Source organism: Paroedura picta, chromosome 2 (assembly GCF_049243985.1).
Source record: "Paroedura picta isolate Pp20150507F chromosome 2, Ppicta_v3.0, whole genome shotgun sequence".
Lineage (NCBI taxonomy): Eukaryota > Metazoa > Chordata > Lepidosauria > Squamata > Gekkonidae > Paroedura > Paroedura picta.
This window is the reverse complement of record NC_135370.1, coordinates 158,030,443-158,053,220: the sequence shown is the minus strand read 5'-3', so window position 1 is coordinate 158,053,220 and position 22,778 is coordinate 158,030,443. Positions and strand designations below refer to the sequence as shown.

General features: G+C 45.2%; 1 protein-coding gene across 7 annotated transcripts in view; it reads left to right on the top strand.

Moving 5' to 3' along the window:
- FOXN3 (forkhead box N3) overlaps positions 1–22,778 on the top strand; it is a 226,303-nt gene that overhangs the window by 189,940 nt on the left and 13,585 nt on the right. For all 7 annotated transcript variants that reach the window (XM_077323446.1, XM_077323448.1, XM_077323441.1 and 4 more), the window contains one exon: positions 14,206–14,314. In XM_077323446.1, the coding sequence (XP_077179561.1) occupies positions 14,206–14,314 (109 nt within the window). The remainder of the gene's footprint in view (positions 1–14,205; positions 14,315–22,778) is intronic.

Below are 22,778 nucleotides of genomic sequence, written 5' to 3'. Positions count from 1 at the left end.
TACTCAACGCAGGATCAGCCCAAAGCATCCTAAAGCAGTTGTTGAGTATTTTCCCCTAATCGTCCAAATCCAGCGATCTAGACACTAGGGACAATGTCCTCTTTGTCCACAAAGAGGCAGGTGTTTCTGAGGAAAGAGCAAAGGTCGAGTAGGTGACACCTCCTACTTTATTTCTGGAGCCATTTGCATCTGGTTTGGCCTTTACTCCCCATGATAATCCCGTTCTGGCAGGCTGCAGTTTTCTTCATTTACAGGTCAGAGTGAAGATGGAAGGAGCTGAGCTCAGACTATGCTACATAGAGTTCCCTTCTTGCCTGCAGGTCTTGAGCCTTCATATGTATGCATCTAATTCATGTGAAAAGTGCCATATAGCTCTACATCAGTAGATGAAAAGCATTGCCCTTCCATAGGACAGAGAAGATAGTACCAAGAGTCATCATCAGAAAAGTGTAACATCACAGGTTTGTTGTAAATGCAGAAGCCTTTCAGGCCCTGAATCCATACGTAAAACCAAAGGATTTAGTAGGGTTGTTTTTCTAATGAGAAACGTAGCTTGTCGCACCTGATTCTGTACAACATTAATGCACATAGTTAAATCAGATCTGTGGTTAAAAAAACAGTATTTGTCTAGGCACACCCAAGTGAGTTATTTGCATAACAGGCGCAGTGGCATTTTCCTAGGGTTTTCCTTCTTCCCTTGTGACATAAAAGAACCACGAGGGAACTTTGTACCAGATTATAAACACACAACCATTTGACACTGAAAACCCGAGACTTTTGCCCAGGTTGGGTACTGTATTTTCTTCTGATCTGTCTAGTCTTTCCTTGAGTACATATGGAGAAATGAACAACGCCGACCAGGCAATCATGAATATGTCCAGCAGCCATTCCATGATTAAGGCGGCTGGAGAAAGGGCATTTTTGGAGTCTGCCTGGTTTGCACAACACGTTTCTCCCCATGTGGCCATGCTTAAGGAGGGCTAAAATTGTTCAAATGCAGGTGATAATATATTGGGCAAACTAATATTTAGTTACCATTTTCCTAAATATAATAAACCCAGAAGAGTTTGTGTATAATAGCTGTTTGACAAGCCTTAGGCAGTTAATTTGTTTTTCAAAGAACTGATTTTGCATTGTGTGAAAAGAGCTGAAACATTTTAAATAACTTTACGTCTCCTCCTTTCCATTCCTATATTTCTTATTTATTTTATTCTTATTTATTTATTGGATTTCTGTCCAACCGCTCCCATTGCTATTTGGCTTTCTCTGACATTATTTATGTTTTAAATAAATAAACATAGCTAAGCAGGAGTGGTAGATCCAGAACACAACTTATGGAACAGACCCCCCCCCCCCTTTTCCTCCTGTTGCAATCCATACACTCCTTAAACATAGGTCTAGGGGAGAGATCCTCGAGGTTGCGCTTAGAAACACCAGGAGTGCATTGTTGGGAAGTCTGAAGTAGAAGGAGGGAATTGCAGAAATGCTTCTCTAGCCACAAGTGGAAGGACAGATCCAAGAAGAGGGTCTCCGGATCTTACTCAAGGTCGACAAAATGGAATAAGCCCCTCAGTGCCAGCAAAGGAGGACAGTTAGGGTACAAAGGAATAAGGCAAAGAAAGTGACGCATTCCTTCCTGTTCACTTATTTTCTTCAACAATATCTGAAATAAAGGAAAGGAATGTATATGTATAATATCTCTGTATGCAGGCCTGCCTACTGTCTGTAGGATACATGCAGTTACAGCTGCATCCTCCACATGAACTGTTTCAATCTTTGTGATCAGCTGAAAGGTAAGCAACTGCACTTTTTAAACAGCACATTTTTATTTAATACAGATCACACCATATAATCCACAATGGTTTGCACTGCTAAATGAAATACTCTCTTTCAGCCCTCAAAATTAAGTCTGCATAGAGGTTTCTAATCTGGGTGGGCATTGGCAGAACCCAGATGGAGCTGTTGACTCTCCCTTCTAGTAGAAAGTCCTTTCCCCCATCAATGTCAGATCATTTTTGCACTATTTGTCTCTGGAAAGTTCCCAATGAACTAAGCCTTTCCCTCCAAAGAAGAAACCCAGCTATGGCATACTTTGAGTCAATGGATAAGGAGACATGGTCATCTTTAATTCAAAAGGTCGGAGTTTTCGAAGTTTTGCAGGGCCTGCAAGAGGGAGCTCTTCCCCCAGCTCTTTGGTTGAGGTCGGGTCTATAAGATCTGGGCTCCCCTCCTTATTCTTCATTGATCAAGATCTAGGTCGGCTCCTCTAATTTCTCTGGAGATGTATCTATCTGTGTGAGTGGGGGAATGGGGGAGTCTTATCAGTCGCCAATTGATTTGGGGATTATGTTGTTATTTCTAAGAGGTTTCATTATGGGTTTTACTGTGCTTTTATTCTGATTGTTAGCCGCCACAAGCTGGTCACAGGAGTGGCGGGATAGAAATGGAATTATAAATAATAAAGCAATAAATAATATTTGACCAGTCTGCATTGGCTCCAAGTAAAGTTCTGGTTCAAGTTCAAGGTGTTGGTACTGACCTTCAGAGCTCTCCATAATCCGGGACCTATGTATCTAAGGAACTGTCTCTGCCAATATGTCCCCTAGAGAGCACTTAGGTCATCTGGTGCAAAACTGTAGGCAGTCCCTGGCCCCAAAGCCATCTGCCTGGCCTTAAGCAGAGCCGGGGCCTTGGCTCCAGCCTGGTGGAATGAGATGCCACCTGAGACTAGGACCCTGACAGAGCTATTACAGCTCCACATATCCTGCAAGGTGGCACTCTTCCACCAGGCAACCTCCTGAAAGGGACGCCCCTCTGATCCTTGCAGTTCTTCCCCACTCTCTTCTTGTCCATGCCACTGAAGTGCCCACATATTCAACAGGTGAGGAAAGAAAAAAGGTGGCAGAATAGGAGGAATAGTTAGTTAAAATTAGTTGACAGGTAAATAGGCTTTTAAGTTTTTAATGAGTAATTTTTAGAATGTGTTATTAATAAAGTATGTACGTATGTATTTTTAATAAGTTGCATACTGCCTCGAGCCCTGTGGGAGAGAGGCAGTTTAGAAATATATCAGTAATAATTCATATCAGGGAGGAGTTTTGCTGGATAAAGACATGCTAGTCAGCAACACCATGCAGTACTTTTTCAAAATAAGGGGAAAGGGTTTGTGTTGGATACATGGGAACTGAACTGAGATTTTTGAGGGGATTTGTAGGGACTTTTGAGGAGATGAGATTACATGGTATGAAGATCAGGAAGGATGGTTGATTTGGGCAGCGAAGGTCTGAATCGTCTTCTTCCTTTTGGTAGATATGTTTCCATGATCGGTTTCTGGAGAGACTTGTTTCGACATCTGGTTGGCTTATACCAGGGGTAGTCAAACTGCAGCCTTCCAAATGTCCGTGGACTACAATTCCCATGAGCCCCTGCCAGCATTCTCTGGCAGGGGCTCATGGGAATTGTAGTCCATGGACACCTGGAGGGCCACAGTTTGTCTACCCCTGGCTTATACATTCAGCGTGGAACCAACATCTGAAGTGAGACAAATAGCGGCACAACTTCTGGCAGCATCTCAGCTATTATCTCTTTGTCATCTTGTTACAGGAGCAAAGTCTTTCGTCCCTGAATCATGACAATATAAAAATATAGCAGGGCTGTTATCACTGGCAAATGAAGTTTACAATTCCTTGGAGAAGCACAATAACCTCAAATGAGCCGGCATGGGAGAAAATGGCTCCTAGTTTAGAATTGCTTGAGCATTCTCACCTTGTATAACAACATAGCTGTCCAGTGTCTAAGGGGAAAGTGGGGGGGAACCATCTATTATTATTATTATTATTATTATTATTATTATTATTATTATTATTATTATTAGATTTATAGCCCGCCACTCCCTTGCGGCTCGTGGCGGGTAACAATATCGCAATTCCCCATTAAAACCCCATAAAACAATAATAACATTGCCAATATTGCCGGCATGGCAAGAATGGTAGCTCAACTCCCCCCCCCTCCCTCCTACTACTAGCGGGTGGAGAGGAGGTCCTCTGTGGCTCCTTTTCACACATACACTGTGCAGTGGGGTTTATCTTTAAAAAAACCTGCCCTATGCACTGCATTGCAAGCCTGTGTTTCAGATCAGCAGGGTTTTAAATCAGCCTAAAGGAGGCAGGAAGAGGAGTTTTATTGTTTGGAGCACTACGAAAGCCCTGCTGTAGATTCATACTTTTTCCTAAGTCTCTTCTACTCTCCAAAGTACTTTTTGCCACCAAAAATGATAGAAAGCAGGTTGTCTGTCCCACTTGCTGTTTGCTCCACTGTGGGGAGCCGCTAGCTCACTTATCGGAAACGGACAGATATCGGAATGCTTGCAGCCCTGTGCATTTTGATCTGTAGTGTACTGTGTACAAAGTTCCAAGGGCTGGAAAGTGCTGCATGCCAGAAAAGTCCCTTTCATAAAAGTTCAATGCAAGCAGAAAAAAGAGAGAAAAGGATGGGTTGTAAACAAGTGCAGATATAAGGTACAGTTATGCAGGCATGTTGCTGATGGCAGAAATTCTTTGGAGGCTGATGGCAGTAGTTCTGATTTTTTTTAAAAATATGGTTTTCTGAAGAAGTAGGTTTGAGGAGTGATTTAATGATGGGTGAGAGCCTCTTGTGGTGCAGAGTGGTAAGGCAGCAGTCATGCAGTCTGAAAGCTTTGCCCATGAGGCAGGGAGTTCAATCCCAGCAGCCGGCCCAAGGTTGACTCAGCCTTCCATCCTCCCGAGGTCGGTAAAATGAGTACCCAGCTTGCTGGGGGGTAAACGGTAATGACTGAGGAAGGCACTGGCAAACCACTCCGTATTGAGTCTGCCATGAAAACGCTAGAGGGCGTCACCCCAAGGGTCAGACATGACCCAGTCCTTGCACAGGGGATACCTTTACCTTTACCTTTAATGATGGGTTAAACAAAATACAGTAAGAGCCATAAAAGATGCCATGCTTCAGCAAAAAAAAAAAAAAGGTTCAAAGAGAGATTTCAGTGTGAAACTACTGATTTCATACACAGATTTGACACTGTCTTATTTGGTCTTTCTCAATTAGTTCATTTCAGGAAATAGTTCTCCCCCTATGGATGTTATTTATTTGCTGTGGTTATTGATCACATTTATTTGCTGTGGTTATTGATTGCATCAATTCCAGTTCAGTCCTGTGCACTATGAAATCAATGGAGAAATTTTGCAGTGAATGTTGAGCTAGGTCTTTACTTAATGTTCTGCATAAGGATTGCATCTCTGGAACTTCAAGAACACTTAGCTTCACTTTGAAATAACATTCCTACCCCCACCATCATCCCCTCTTCCTTTTGTACTTGTTTGTGAAGGGTACCAGATACGGGTAACATACATCTGATGATGTAGCCCCTGATTGATGAGATATATTCTGCAGTATATTTCCTAGTCTCAATGAGGTCTGATAGGAATTTATCCACTTTTAAATAGGAAAAAAGGCAACATGAAAATAAGAGTTTTGACATGCAGTTATGGTGAATGTGGAAGCCAGTGGGAGATGTCTGGAGAGACCAAGTGGAGGATAAATACACAGTGCAAGGAAAAATTGGGGTGGGAGACCAAAGAATAAAAGAGTTGGCAAAGTGGAGAAATAGATATTAGAGGGAAAGTTCCTAGTTGAGAGTGTGGCAGACAACTGAAGTGTATATCCCACCTTTTTGCCAACATAACAAATATATAAGAAAATTAACGTCATGAAGCAGTACGGAAATAGCGTTCCTATTTGTCTGGTAAGCAGTATGGAAGTAGCGTTCCTATTTGTCTAGTAATAAGTAAGCAGGAACTTTCACTAACATCTAGGCTTGCCAACAAGCCAAGAAGAGAAAAAATGTCATGTTCCTTTAATAAACACTTGATAATAAACACTCCTTTTTTCTCCAGGCAGTTGCCATCTCTCATCCTGTTATGTGGCTTTCAAATTTTATTGTATGTATGCAACCCTACCAAGATCACTTCCTATCTGGCTCATGAATTTCTACCGCCCGGCTTTAACCATGGTCATCTTGAAGGAAGAGCTAACTACTTAAACCATGATTGGATCTGTGGTTTAAAGCTGTTTCAGGTCTTGGGTTAAGTGGAAACTCTGGTCAACTGAAGTTGTATGGCTACCTCCCATACTAATTAAGGTTAACAGATTTGTCTTGTGACAGGACTTTGTGTTCCTGAAGAGAGAGGATTGGTGGAGGGAGTATGCGGTCCCACTGACTCCTCCCAATTGCCTAACTATGTCTAAGCACTGAGGAATGGTACACCTGTGTGAAATGATTGTTGTCTACCTGTCAGTTAAAACCCTCAGAACTGAGTGTCCATTTCAGTTTGTATGTTGTGAGGCCTGAGCCATGGGAGGAGTCGTTTCATGATGGAAACAAAGGCACTTCCATGGAATACCTTTGAATAGAATATCAGGCAGCTTCCTTTGGCCTATTTCCAGCTTCACTGAGATAATCCTTGTTTAAACTGGTCGTGTGATAGTGTTCCTCTATTGTAAAACATCTGCTAGAAATACTAGGGGTGAAAGTGTTTAGTGAGACTGCTTTGGGGTGACATTTTCTCAGGAAAATCCAATAGTATGTTTGAAGAAATCTCCTTAAAATTACTTGTTCTGAGGATTAAAGTATCACAAAATCAATCAGGTTGTGTCCCACCCAGCAACTGTTTGCTTACAGCATATACATATTTCATACGATTCATGGAACCTATGTGTGTATTACATTCTCCTTTTTCCAGTATTGCCTGTGATATTATCCAGAAGTTGGATACTAAGGGTCTTTCTTGACATAACAACTACACATGAATGCCACCTATGTATATCTGCCCAACAGAAACACTATGCTACTGCCTTGACCCTCCTGGCTGCTTAAATTTGCAGGGGAGGAACTAGCAGACATGGTACAAGAGACAGTAACCTTAAGAGGAGTGATGGTCACTCCTGCCTTTAAGTGGTCAGTGATGCCTCTATTTCTAAAGCAACTGGACTTAGGAGACTTGAAATAGTCTCAAATGTAGTATTCTTGAGCAATATGATTGGGTGGCTGGACAACTGGGATTCCAGGATGAAATGGATTGTTTGAATCTGTTCTAATCTGGCTTCAGACCTGGTCATGGAGTGAAACATTCTTGGTCACCCTGGTGGATGACCTGCACCAAGTGACGGTCAAGGTTAGTGCAACTCTGTTAATCCATCTGAATCTCTTGGTGGAGCATGAAAGCCTCAATCATGATATACTTATGGACTGCCTTTCTGGGTAGGGATTAGGAGTTTGGGGTAGTTTTGTCTTAGCTGGAAAGTAGGTTTCAGAATACGGTGTTGTGGGACTGCTACTCTGCCCCATAGATTCTGGTGTCTCACAAGGTTCTATCTTGTCCCCCATGTTTTTCAATATCTACATAAAGGTGTTGGAAGAGGTCATGGGGAGTTCTGGGCTGAGTTACCCCTAATATGCAGGTGACACTCTGTTTTATCTCACCAAGCAGACCCCAGGAAGGCTGTAGAAACCCTGAATTAGGGATGGAAGGCAGTTTTGGAGTGGATGCAGGCTAATAAACTGAAGCTTAATCCCAACAAGGTGTAAGTACTGTTGGTGAAAGTAAGGTTTGACCCAGGTTTTAAGGTGTCACCCATGTTGAATGGGGCTGCACTTCACATGGTCCATGGGTCCTGCTGACCCTACACGTACTGCTGGATAAGTGTCCCTTAGCAGCTTCAATTGGTTAGCCAGCTGTGGCCCTTCCTGGGCAAAAAAGACCTGACCTCTATGATGCATGCCATTCTTAAATGTCGATTAGATTACTGCAATGCGCTCTTTGTGGGGTTGTCCTTGAAGACTGCCCAGAAGGTGGCTGGAATGTTGATTGGACTGGCCTGCTGTAGCTAGAATGTTGACTGGAGTGGGTTGTAGGGACTCAATCTTTACAACCGTATTACATCTACACTATCTCCCAGTTTGACTTTGGAATCAATTCACAGTGCTGATTTGGGGCCAGCATAACTTCTCCCATAGGAAGCTTCCCATCCAATCAGGTCATTTGTGGAAGCCCATCATATGAGGTTAGATGGGCTGTACGCCCCAAGAAAAAAACTTTGGAACACCTTCCCTACTGTAAGAAGTGAGCAGAGGTGATTTGCCATTGCCTTCCTCTGCATAGCAACCCCTGGTGGTCTTCCATCCAAGTACTGTGGTCAAACCCTCCTTGGCTTCCAGGCTTGGACAAGATCAGGCTCATCAAGGCTTTTTAGACTGCTGTTTTAAATATACTTCATTATAAATGCTGTTTTTGATGTGGAGATGTTCTGATGTTTGCCACCTTGGGGACCCTTATTCCAGAATAAAGGCAGCATAGAAATGCTTTAAATAAATAAATATCCCCACTGAGCTCCCTCCTTTCTACCTAGGAAGCTAATCATGCAGTAACCTTGCTGGGGCTAAGCAGTTCCCAACAGTGTCTGGATGGAAGACTGCCTGGGAACCATATGTGCCTCATCTCCAATACCTTGGAACAAAGGGGCTATAAATGTAATGTGTCTTTTTCTATCTGCCTCTGGAGAAATGCAGCACACACACACTTTCCCTGTAATATCTAGGTAGAGTGACATTTATTAAGACACCCCGTATGCCGCTCGTCTGCCTGCCTGTCTTGTAATTCTGATTGGCAGAAGGGCGGTCATGTTCAGATGCTTTGAATCCCATGAAGCAAGGAGTGCAATTGCTCTTTCCAGGAATCCGTAGCAATTTGCATTTCCTTTTATTTCAAAATGGAATTTCTGGGGAGTGTGTCGGGAAACTGACTGGCTGTATGATTTGATTCTTGCTGTTTTATCAGTGGGCAGTATTTTGAGCTATTGTCTCTAACGGCGTTCATTTTAGGACTCAATTTTATTTTTATTTTTTGGTGCTTACCTTGCAAGCTGTTTCATGAGCCCTTTTGGAGGGCACAAAGCAAGGTAGTCCAGTCGCTCCACAGGGACTTTCCTACCACGGTTGATACAGTTAGTGAACTGGAAGCTCCATGACCATCGCAGGAGTTAGAGTTTGATGGCTTCAGACAGCTCTCAATAACCGAAGTGGACAAGTTACTGGGTTCAGCGAGGGCGACCACTTTCCCCTAAGATCCTTGTCCGTCCTGGCTTTTTAAGTCAGGCAGCCAGCGGGTAGGAGGCCTCTTGAGGGAAATTGTGAACCTCTCATTTATATCGGGAGAGTTCCCAGGGGGGCTCAAGGAGGCAGTGGTTCGCCCCCTATTGAAAAGGCCATCTCTGAGTCCGCAGGACCCCGCCAGCTACCAACTAGTTTCATATGTTGCATTTCATAGAATCACAGAATCATAGAGTTGAAAGGGGCCATACAGGCCATCTAGTCCAACCCCCTGCTCAGCGCAAGATCAGCCCAAAGCATCCTAAAGCATCCAAGATAAGTGTGTATCCAACCTTTGCTTGAAGACTGCCAGTTTCTGGGTAAGGTGGTAGAGCAGGCCGCAGCAGACCAGCTCCTAGCATTCTCGGAGGAAACTTTGGCCCATACCAGTCAGGCTTCTGTCCTGGCCGAAGGGTGGAGATCACGCTGGTCGTCTTGACCAACAACATCTGGTGCCATCTGGACTTGGGCGGGTCGGCCATTGTACTTTTAGATCTGTTGGCTGCATTTGATGTGGTTGATTATGAGTTGTTTTCCTACCACTTTGCTGGAGCCGGGATTAGGGGGACTGCACTACAATGGCTGATCTCCTTTCTCTTTAACCAGTCACAGAGGGTTGCTGTTGGGGAGGAGTTATTGGATGCTGTGGGGCTCCCTTTTTTGGCCCTGGCCCTAGCCTGGTGGAATGAGCTCCTGGAAGAGCTAAGGCCCCTGACAGAGTTATCAGCTTTCCGTAGGGCCTACAAGATGGAACTCGTCAGCCAGGTGCATGGTTGAGGCCAGGCTGAGGTCCCAGAGTTACCATCAGGGGATCCCCTAGAACGAGTGAGATCAGGGCCCTCACTCCTAATGAAAGACCTCCTGACTGCAAGCTGGACAGGGGAGCGATGGGAAGTTAACTCTAATGGATAGCCATCTTTTAACGTTGGGGATTTTGGGTTGTTTTTATTATTTTATTGTACACCGCCGCAAGCCCTTGAGAGTGGCGGTATATAAGTTAAAGAATAAAATAAAATAAATTAAATAAATAAATATTTAATGAATAAAAAATATTTAATGACTCATTTTGCCTGAGTGCAAACTGTACCTTGCTTTGAGGGTGTTCAAGAAGGAAGTCACGTAAAAGGGGAATGGGAGAGAGGCAGAAACCTTCCCACAAAAATTCTTTGCCGTCACTTATCCTAAAGTTGCTAATATCTAATTCAAAGTGATCTTGGTGCTCTGAAAGTCAGCTTTTTAAACGGATTTATCTCCTGTTTTATCTGACTTGTTCTGGTGTCCCCAAACCAGCAGAGTTGAATGCTGCTGCAGTTTCTAACACGTTTTATGTCACATTTGAAACCTAGAATAGGATGAGGATATTTTAGATTATGTAGATAACAGAACATTTGAAAATGAACAAACTGATGTGTGTCCCATCAATATACACACATTGTTGCTGTAAACACTGGATATTTGAGAACGGTGCATGGAAGTAGATAATGGGGTTTGTCATATTTTCTATATTGTCTTGCCAGTCTGGATTCTGGTAAGAAGTCCTCAGTGTTCTGTAGACCTGTGGTCCCCAACCCCCGGCCCGGAGACCAGTACCAGTCTGCGGATCAGTCGGTACCAGGCCTCCTCGTCTTCATCTCCGGCTGCTGCCTTGGGGGCTGTCCTGCCACTCTGTTGCTGGCTCACCTTTGGTGCTCTCCAGCGGCCGCAATGGCTGGGGCTCCCCCTCAGCATGGCACTGTGCAGCTGCTGCTGGCAGCGCCCCCCAGCGGGTGGCAGGAAGTCAGGGGCACTGGCGGGAAAGCAAGTGGAATAGGCGTTCAGGCGGCGGCGACGTCCCTCAGCAAAAGACTACCCCCTCTCCCGGGCCTCAGTAAAATTGTCAAGCATTGACCAGTCCCCGGTGATAAAAAGGTTGGGGACCACTGCTGTAGATAATGAAACCTCCGTAAACACCATGGCACTATGTTCTGCCTCTGTGTAGGCTAGAATTGTCTGCCTAAAACATTGATCAGAAATGTGCTTTCCTGGAAAGCACAAAAATGAGGTGTGTCGAGCCAGTGTGTTGGCCCTCTTTCCACAATGTGATTTTCCACTTTGTTGCCAGAGCTGTTTTGTCTTTATCTCTAGTTTAAGAATTTGGGATGGGGGGGGGCAGATTAGGTGGACTTCAGTCAACCAGATTAAGCCTCCAGTTCACCACCCCTTCTCGGGACTACGATCGGGCCAAACGTCAGAAATAAATGAGTCTTCATAGTTTTTAAAAGTACAGATTATCATCTTTTTGTCATATCCTGCTAGCAGACTTGTTAAAGCAGTTTATCTGAGACTTTTTTTTCCTATTTATCTTTTATTATATTTGCCTATCTATGAATTTTGATTGATCTTTTGAAGGATTTTCTTTGAGTGGTACTACACATATTTCCTTGGGCTTTATTTCACAGATCAGACGTTCAGTATATTTCTACTTAGAGATTTAAGCTTTTAAGAGCTTCCAGCAGCCTTAACATTTAGGACTGGTCGGTAAAATTATTTTTGACAAGGGAGCTTTCTCCACTCAGTTGTCCGATATGCTTGGAGGAAATCCCAGGTGACCTTTTGACGTTTCGCAACAGCTTCCCCTGCCTCAGGCAGTACCAGCTTTTATCCATGTATCATTCTTTGGCACAGGACATTTCCCTGTTCATGAGCACCCGTGAGTAGAATGTGACATCTAATATGGCACTGTGAGCTGTGCTGTAGACTTTGGGGAAACAAGTTTGCTTGTATAATAATGTAAAGAAGGGTAGTTCCTCGCTTCCAAAATTCTTACAGCACAGAAAGATCTTACAGCCTGCTCTACAGCCTACAGCATTGCAAATTATGTTTCCGTACCACCAGTCCAAGCACAGTAGCCAAAGGGACTCCACATGTTTCATGTTGAAATCTAAAGAGCTACTCCAGACATGCTCAGGGACTTGTTTGGGTTTCTTTAGTTTGGTTGAAAAGCAGATGTCCAGGCTTGATGCAACCGCTTTGGAAAAACTGACCTCCAGATCAGTAGGTCCCAGGTTCAATATTGGGCATCTCCAGTTGAAAAGAACAGGTCGCAAGAGATGTGGAAGTCCTCTGTCGGAGAGCCTGTAGAGCTGAGGGTCTGATTCAATATAAGCTAGCTCTATGCGTTTGTGTGTGTTCATTTTGCCATGCACATGCAAAGCATACATATGTTTTCGCAGACTTGGCAGCTTTATAAGACTGACTGAGTTTAGTATCTGCCTTCACCAAAAGTAGGCTATTGGAGGACACTAGTATTTGGGCACAGCTTTGACAAAGAATTTCCTCCACATATTCAGTCATTTAAACAGGGCACTGGTTAAGCACCCTCTATCCTACCTGCTGTTCCTCAACAGCAAATCTCCCCCTCCCTGGATTTGACAAGTAATTGGGGGGGGGAGGGTGTCATATTACTTCCTGCAAACAGGGCAAGAACAAAACTGCTCTGGCTAGTCTAAATATGACAAACTTCAAAGAATTAAAGTTCTGTTTCATTCTAAGATGGACCCAGTTGTTAGGGTCCTGTTTAATGTTTGATATTGTAAAGAAAAATACCTTTCCTATAGTAAATGTTGTCAGGGGTTGACAGATTCCCTGGCAATTGACCATGCCTGTCTTGGGAGATTTGGTTCTGGCTTGACTGTACAATTAGGTACGGATCTAAAGTACTTCCCTTGAAGTACTTGCTTGGGCCACCAAAGTATCAATCAGATAGCGTTACTACTCAAGAAAGGGATCTGCTTCACTGCTCCTGATCTATAATCATGGGAGTAACTTAAGAGGTGAGACATTCTCTGTTAAGACAGAACCAAAATCTGTTCCGTAGAAAAATGGAGGTGAATTTGAAATTTGGTGTAGTTGGTTTCTATACTAAATTTCAAGTTCTGTATTTTTGTAAGGAATAGGTTGCTAGTTGTTGCTTTAACAGAGAATGGTTTAGTCACAGCAGTTTAAATACTGAAAACATGGGGCATACTTCTGATGTTTCTCATCAATTTGTGCAGTGGGGAAATATCATTCATACTTTTTTGTCTGGAGGTGTAGATGCTTTCAGGTATGCCTTCCAAGATATGACTTTTGTTTATCTGATGAATATCTGGTTTCCATTTGAAAAGCACCCTACATGGTGTAGGAGCCGGTGTCCTGTCTGTGATGCCATGCAAATGAAATGTACAGCCCGGGACTGTAATTCTTTGGGGAGAAGTTAAAGTATTGGGTATATGGGAGCCTTAGTGGTGAACAAAACAGAACTGGAGTTTATAGACATGACACAGAAGTTGAAGCAGCAATTAAGCAATCTTAATAAGATGGCGCTTGAGTAGCATTGTAACGCTCTTAACTCCTTTTACAAGCTATTTTTCCCCCCTCAAGTTGTCAAGGTCAAGTTGTAAAGTTGTAAAGTCCATGTGCTTCACTCCTGGGAGAAGAGCCACCTGCCAGATCTTTGTGCCATACACTTAAAAACATAGAAGCATTCTGTGAGAGCAGGCAGTCATGTGTAACTTTCTATCAAATCCAGTGTCCCTGCTCTGCGTTGGCATACGCTTTTGTTTTAGTTAAAATCTTCTAGATACTGGACCAATATTTTTCTCTTTGCCCAGGCTTTTAACAAAAGTATTCCATTTTTTGTTGCTGCCTCGTCATCAGTTCCTATCCTGCAGACTATTTTATCGAAGTCAATTCAGACTGCTCTGTTTCAAGCGCTTGTACACTCCGGCTTGTTTTTATTGGCTGTTTATAGTCATATTGGTTTTGTTTAAGTCCTTCTTGATATTATATGGTTTTTAAAATTGTCTTAATTAGTTTATTTGTGAGCTGAAGAGTAGGTTTGGAAAAGCAGCATACAAATTTTCCTTTGCACTTTGAATGCTCCATGGACTCTTAACCCTTCTCTTAACTGCTCTGAGAAGATTGGAATTACGTGAAGCTTGATGCCTGATCAACTCATTCATACTCTTCTAATTTTTTCTTTGTTCTTGTATTTTGCTTTGCAGTTCCTCCCGGAGTGATACAAAATGGAGCTCGCATTCTGAGTCGAGGAATCTTCCCCGGAGTCAGGCCACTGCCAATAAACCCTATCGGAAGCATGGCTGCTGCAGTAAGGTAAGGATCCAGATCACTCACTGGCTGCTCTAAAACAAGTGCTGCTCCTGGGCATCTTCCAGCCGTTTCCATGGGACTTTGTTTCCATTCGCTTCCTGTGGTTCTGGCCAATGAGGTAGCCAAGACACTGGACTGACAACTTGAATATTAAAAATTGCAACACTTATTGCAAGCTGGTGAATATATATTTAAAATTGCTTTTATTTCCAAGTAAATTCTCATTTTGGCCATGCTTTCAATGCATGAATTAAACAGCCCTTTCACATTAGTATAACATGACTTCTTGTCTTGACTTCTGTATCTCGCTCTATGCGGGCCTACCCTCATCCTTGACCCGGAAATTACAGCTGATGCAGAATGCAGCTGCTAGGGTCCTCATTGGGATACCTCGGAGGGCTCGTATCCAGCTGGTGCTGAGGCAGCTGCACTGGCTACCAATTGTGTTCCGGATCAGGTTCAGTGTTTTGGTGTTAACTTTCAAGGCCATCTGCAGTCTGGGCCCCACATATTTGAGGGACTGCCTATCGCTCCCTGCAGAGCCTTATGGTCAGTGGATATGTATCTCCTGGTGGCTTCCGGTCCACAAGAAGTACGCCTGGCCTTGACCAGGACCAGGGCCTTTTTGGTCCTGGCCCTGACCTGGTGGAACAAGTTCCCGGAAGAACTAAGGGTACTGATGGAGCTTGTGCAGTTCCGCAGGGCCTGCAAGACAGAGCTCTTTCACTGGGCACTTGGTTGAGGCCAGGTGGCAATAAGATCGAGGGCCCCAGGATATCAGGTTCTCCTCCCATTACATCTTTTCCCCTGAGGCATCGGACGGGGGAATTGTTGAACAGAGGGGTGGGTAGAGGGTTAATTGGTCATCAGTCTTCGAATGGTTTTAATTGGGGATAATTATATTTTATTGTGGGATTTTTAGTGTTGTAACCCCCCATGAGCCAGCTTGCTGGGAGCAGCAGGTAATAAATCCAATAATAATAATAATAGTTCCAACCAACTAATGTATCTACTCCATCTGTGTTTATTTTATCACAGGATAGTTTGAGCAGTGGATCTTGCAGGCTACCTACCCAAAGCAGTTGCTACTCCTTATAAAAGGCATCAGACAATGCTGAAGTTATGGCTTGCACTGACTCCTAGAATCATAGAGTTGGAAGGGACCTCCAGGGTCATCTAGTCCAACCCCATGCACAATGCAGGGACTCACAACTACCTGCCCACCCACAGTGTCCCCAATTTCATACCCAAGTGATCCTGGATGAATGCCATGCTTGTCATTCCATGCATCACTTTCACAAGGAATGCAGCTATATGTACCATTTAATCACAAGAATATTTATTTACAAATGATTACTACTGTGCTCACAATATATGAGGTCTAGCTAAGCATTTGACCGTGTTTAAATATGCTTTGTTGAAGCATTGTATCTCCCAGTTTCCCCTTGTTTAAGCCATCTGTAGACTGTTCTCTTTTCACAAGGTTATTGATTGGATGAATTCTATTGTATCTCAGTTTCTGTTATGACTGACCTGGCTGTTGGCTCTGGAGCCAATTAATAAATTATCTTCTGCAGTAATTTCACCTTTCCGTGTCCAAAACAAGATGCAGACAAATGGGAATTGTTTCGGTAATGTGCTCTATTCAAAAATACAAAACAAAAAATCAGACAAATCCACTGCTTGATATGACTAAGGGTTAGACATGAGGAGATTATATGATTTTGCTGTTATCCTTTTGGCTTAAAGTTCATAAATAGCTCTTTTGCTCCAGATTTATCAGTAAATGGAAATATCACTATTTTTAGTTCATGAATTGTCATTTGTCTTGTACTAATCTTTCCAGAACAGTACATGGTTTTTGACAACAATTCTTGGTTTATTTATTTATTTCATTTCTATACCACCTTCCCCCTAGGGTCAGGGCAGTTCATATGAAACAAGAACAATACATAAAACTCAATGGCTGTGTCAGATGAGTAATAACAATAATAACAGTAATGAACAGGGAGGATGACCTTCTAACAAGTAACAATCTAACAAACCCATGGCTGGTCAGTTCAAGTGTATGGATTCATGGGAGGGGGGTTCGGGGCCCCAGTCAATGTTGATTAGCTTTGGCTGACCTCAATCAAATGCCTGGCAGAGGAGCTCCCTTTTGCAGACCCTGCCAAATTGTTTTTGTTCTGTTAGGGCCCTGATCTCCCCTCCCTCATTCCACCAGTTGGGGGCTAGGACAGAGGAGGCTCTGGCCCTGATGGAGGTAAAGTGGATTTCCTCAGAGCCAGGGATCACTAGCTGGTTGGAGGTGGCAGAGCGCAAAGCTCTTTGAAGACTATAGGTAGAGAGGCAGTCCCTCAGGTACACTGGGAACAGACTGCATATTGGCCTTGAAGGAAATTACCAGAATCTTTAGCCTGATCCGGAATTTGACTTGTAACCAGTGCTATTGTTGGAGAATGGGCCAGAAGTGGGACCTCCATGGGGTTGCTGTGAGGCCCCTGGCCATTGCATTCTGGACCAGCTACAGTTTCCGGATCAAGTTTAAGGGTAGTCCTGTGTAGAACAAGTTGCAGAAGTCTAGTCTAGAAGTGATTATCACATGGATCACTGTGGCTGTGTTCTGGGGCCAAGTAGAGTACTAGTAGGTTGCCTTGGCGGAGGTGATAGAATGCTAGCCATACTACTCTTGTGACCTGAGCATCCATTGAGAGGAAAGCATCTAGGATCATGCCCAGATTCCTGGTGGAGCTAGCCACAGATAGCTGCACACCATCCAGGTTTGGCTAGGGCGCTTCCTCGCTTAGACCCTTCCTCCCCATCCATAGGACCTCCATCTTTGAAGGGTTGAGCTTCAGACAACTCTGCTTGAGGGTTGAGCCACCTTGTCACTGCCTCTGGGCAGCTGGCTAATGTTTCTAGGGGAGAATCAGGGCAGCCATCCATCTCCCCTTCAAATTTATTAGGAAATACACATTATTTCCATATTACAAAAGCTCATGGTAGATTGTAGAAAACCAGCATGAGAAATCAGTTTGATATAGAGCAACAGGATGAGTTTATGGTCATATGAAATGCCTCTGTGAGTCCACTGGAAAATTGTGGGATTATTTGTTAGAAGATACATAACTCCTGACTGGTGAAATTAAGCTTTCAACCACAAGAAAAACACTAATCCAGTGTTAAGGCTCTTGCATAGCAGCAGTAGTTTCATTGTGGCTTGTTCAAGGAGCCTTCGCATTTGAGACTCCCCCCTTTCCTTTTGTCATTGAAGAATTTCATACAATTCTTCTCCCGTGAAGGACCATATAGTTGACATCTTTTCTGCATCCTCCTCTATCATCACCACCACTATTTGTAAAAATTATAACAATTTAAGGAGCCATAACAATAATAAATACCCACAGAATAATTACAGGAATTTTTCTCTCTGTAATGATTGTGCACCCGTAAGATTCGTGCTTGCAGGACTGTCCTTCATAAATGGGAAAAAAGAAAGAAATGTGCACTTTTCAGATCAGTCTTGCTCTTTCCTACTTGAAGAATGTGCATACAATACTACAGTGACTACTTATAGCCTTGTGTGCATCTAGAAATCCTCCTCTGGAAATGCATGACAGCTTGGGTTGTTGTTGTTGTTAGGTGCGAAGTCGTGTCCGACCCATCGCAACCCCATGGACAATGATCCTCCAGGCCTTCCTGTCCTCTACCATTCCCCGGATTCCATTTAAGTTCGCACTGACTGCTTCAGTGACTCCATCCAGCTACTTCATTCTCTGTCGTCCCCTTCTTCTTTTGCCCTCAATCGCTCCCAGCATTAGGCTCTTCTCCAGGGAGTCCTTCCTTCTCATAAGGTGGCCAAAGTATTTCAGTTTCATCTTCAGGATCTGGCCTTCTAAGGAGCAGTCCTTAGACACAGTGGGTACAGGTGGGAAACTGTGCAGCAACTTAGTTTGTGTTCAAGTAAGTAGAGTGAGTTATTGGCGATCCTGCCAAAAAAAGGGTGTAAGACTGTAGTTTAGCAATTAGTTTTTTCCCTGGACAAAGAAGCAGTATTAAGAAGCTAGGCCTCCTCCTTCTGCCTTTTAAACTGTCTTCACAGCCAGCTCATTTATCTCAGCAGTGATCCTTCTGTGTTTCTATTTCATGCGTTGGCTTGAGGGAAATGGCTGTGCCTTAGGGTCACCCCTGCGAAAGAGCCTTCCCTTTTGGTTTTCTTTTTTCTTTTGGCTGCAGTCAAGTTGCAGATGACTTTCAAGGAAAGAGACATTCAGAAGCAGTTTGCCGTTGCCTCCCTCTGCTTAGAGACCCTGGTGTGTTTCTTGGTGGTCTCCCATCCGAGGCTTTTGAGATGTGGCTAGATGAGGCTAGCTTGGGCTATACAGATCAGGGCAGGGCCTTCCATACAATGTCACTATTCCTAATGGAGACTAATCTCATAAATTGGTGACACCAATATAAGACTAAACTCAATGATGTAAAGCAAGGATAGTCAAACCGCGGCCCTCCAGATGCCCATGGACTTCAGTTCCCATGAGCTCCTGCCAGCCCATGAGTAAAATTAACATTTGCCACCCATAGACTAGGTACCAGATCTACATTGTACCACCCGTGAGGGACTAGCTTGCTGAGCAGCAACTCCAAAAGGTCTTTTAAAATAAATCTTGGTAACGAAAATGCCTTCTGTGGGTAATCAGAGATATTTCTCTGACTTGTGACATGTGCTTCACGGATGGGAATATAACACATGAAAGTATATACGGAGAAGTTAAAGGCCTCCTTCTCCTTAGCCGTGCTCTGCATTAATGCTACAGCTGTTCTGATGATAGGCAAAACACTGTTTTATTAACAGATCATTACACAACCTGTGCTTGCTGTAGTGGCGTGCATGTATAATTAGGTAATTATTCCTGCCAATAGCAGCAAGAGCATTGACTTGGACTCTTTGACCCTCTGGGATAGGGCCTGATTAGGTGAGGGCATGTTGCTTAACCTTTAACTCCCCTAGTACCAGTGATGCCAGAGAAAGATTCTCCCTCTTTGAACTGGAAACGTTCCCCATATCTTCACACAGAAATGTTCAAGGAAAAAATACTGAGATCAACTTCTGTCTTGCCTCGCAGGTCCACGTTGGGACTTCACAGGCACAGGCTAGCCACAGAGAATATTCTTCTAGCTTAAAATCTACAGTAGAGCCTCCAACCAATTTAAGGTGCCGACCTTCGGAGGTTTTTCCTTCAGTTTCTAGTGATTTCCTTAATTTTGTGCTTGTGGACCCAGTGTTATGGCATCCAGGAGCCAGCTTGGTGCAGTGGCTACAAGTGCAGACTTCTAATCTGGTGAGCCAGGTTTGATTCTGCACTCCCCCACATGCAGCCAGATGGATGAACTTAGACTCGCCATGGCACTGATAAAGCTGTTCTGACCAAGCAGTGATATCAGGGCTCTCTCAGCCTCACCTCCCTCACAGGGTGTCTGTTGTGGGGAGAGGAAAGGGAAGGCGACTGTAAGCCCCCTTGAGACTCCTTCGGGTAGAGAAAAGCGGCATATAAGAACCAACTCTTCTTCTCTTCAGAAAGTGCACTTGCTGCCTTGCTGAGATGAGCATGAACTGTCATGTGCCTCATTTGTCTAGGCACGGCTCGCAACATGGGCACCTGCTTGACTTGTCAGTGTTTTATAGCGAGGGCGAGATCTGACAGAGCTTCCAGATTTAAAGCTGCTCTGGGAGAAAGCCTTGTTGGTGGCTCATCTCTCAAAAACCATCAGCACTGAGTTCAGATTCAGTCACATTGGTTCCGTTAGCCCCAAGGGCTCAGGGATTCAAACCTCCAACGGTCCAATCTGTGCCCGTTGTGCCTTGAAGGAAAAGCCCCTCAGTTCCAGTGAAGAGATCAGTATTAGTTGCAGTTGAAATAGTGAGGGATGGGAGACCCCCAGTCCCCAGATAATCCAGAGTATGTATGGCCTGCATCCCAACTGCCCTTAGGCCCATTATGCACGGCCGCCGAAACAGCGATTTCGGGTCACATGGAAAACGTGGAGGGGGAAGACGCGAAGCACACTGGTTATGCACGGGACGGGGCGCAATGGCAGCAAAACCCAGAGTAACCGATTATGCACGCGGCAACCCTGGCGCTGCTTCTGGTTGCGCCCCGGTCACCCGGAAGCTGCGCTTCCACGTTTCGCTAACGCGGCTTTTTCGGCGGCATGCACCGAAGCTGCGGCCGGTTGCAGCCAGCACCGTGGGTTATCGGTGATTTTAGTTGCCGCCATTCCACCCCGAATGTGCGTTATCCCCCCCGTGCATAATGGGTCTTAAAGAAACACAAGTATTCCAAGCACAGAGGCAAATCACAACCAGCCACATCTGTGAATAGTGAACGAAGGATTCCAAACTGGATCCAGCTATCTTGTGGCCAGGAAGATGAACCACCAGATCTGCCCTTGGGTCAAGCCCACTGTGAGCTCCAGGACCTTTTTGTGGAGGCTGGTGATGCCCCCTATCCCACCAAATGTCCCCAGAGTATGAGGGCCAGTGGATCAGTCCTTCACTAACTTAGATGAACTGATCCTTGCCCATTCTAAACTCTGATTGATGAAGAGGACAATATTCAATTTCATTGTGTTATAACAAGGGGAGCGTAGGGGATCCTGCGTCTGTTTCTCCTGACCTTTGGTTGTAAGGGGAGAAACTTCCGTATTCCTAAGGCTCTCAAACTAAGATGTTTCGACATTTGATGTCAGACTCTATGCTGAGACTTCAACAATGGTGGCTTTCCTGATCCTGGTCTTTTCAAAAGCATGGCAAAAACTGGCTTCAGCTCTAGCAACTCAAAGAAAAATGGAGATCGTGTATAGAATTAAGCCAGGTGCTGCAGGGCATTTGGCTGTACGCTCCCCACCAACTTCAGTAAATATAGATGAATACAGTCACGTCAGCACTATTCACTCACTGACTGTGAGAACAGACATTTGGACATACTAGGCAGCAAGATGTACTGCATTTCCACTCTGAATTTTAGAATCTCTAATTATCAAACTGCCAGGGAGGAGGGGGTACCAGCTCTGTTTAAGGAAAAGTCTTTCCAAGTACTTGGAGCAGCTTCCAGATGATTTGAAGACTCGGGATAAGATGATCCAGTTAAGCTGTCTAAGCATAATAAATGCTGGGAAAGATTCTGCTGATCCAGCTATTGAGAGGGCTGATGTCTTGTGGTACTTGTATTTATATGATGTAGATCAGTGGTCCCCAACCTTTATTAGGCTGGGGACCGGCAGGGCATTGGGCCGCGCCCGCAGGGACCGCGCGGGCCACGCCCACAAGCCGCGCCCGGCCGCGCCCGCAGATCGGGCCGCGCCCGGCCGCGCCCGCGGGCCGCACCCGCGGATCGGGCCGCGCCCGCGAGCCGCGCCCGGCCGCGCCCGCGAATCGGGCCGCGCCCGCGAGCCGCGCCCGGCCGCGCCCGCGAATCGGGCCGCTCCCGCGAGCCGCGCCCGGCCGCGCCCGCAAATCGGGCCGCGCCCGCGAGCCGCTCCCGGCCGCGCCCGCGGGCCGCACCCGTGGATCGGGCCGCACCCGCGGGCCGCGCGGGCGCGGCCCGGCCCTGATTCCCTCTCCCCGCCCTCCCCGCAGTAAGAAGCTTCCCGGGCCGCAAGCTTGCGGCCTGGGAAGTTTTTTACTGCGGGGGGGGGGGCGGGGAGAGGGAGCCGCGGCCCGGCGCCATGGCCTTTGCGGCCCGGCGCCGGGCCGCGGCCCGCAGGTTGGGGACCACTGATGTAGATCACTGATAACCAGTGGTTCAGGAGCCAAATGTCACTCTTTGATGAGTTTGGTGTAGTGGCCAGTTTGGTGTTGTGGTTAAGAGTCACAGCCTCTAACCTGGAGATCCAAGTATGATTCCTCACTCCTCCACATACAGCCTGCTGGGTGACCTTGAGTCAGTTACATTTATTTTAGAGCTCTCTCAGCCCCATCTAACTCACAGGGTGTCTATTGTGGGGAGAGGAAGGATAGGAGATTGTAATCCCCTTTGAGACCCCTTTATGTAGCAAAAAATGAGATACAAAAAAAAAACAGCTAAATAATGGCTTTGACTTTCTAAATATCTGTGTACTCCCCCTGAATGGAGGACATCTGCAAAGCTGCTCAGGGAGGCAGGGGTTAATTTTTAATCGCCCTCCTTCCTGCTGCTGTTCCCGTCTTGCATGCTGCACTCCTTCCTCAGTCTTTCCCCTGACTACATACTTGAGGGACCGCTTACCTCCTTATGCTCCCCGCAGGGTACTTTGCTCTGTGGGTAGGAATCTGCTTATGGTCCCGGGACTTCAGGAAGCATGCCTGGTCTCAACCAGGGCCAGGGCCTTTTCTGTCATGGCCCCTGCCTGGTTGAATGAAGTCCCTGAAGAGCTGCAGGCCCACAGGGCCTGCAAGATGGAGCTCTTCCACCAGGTGTTTGGTTGAGGG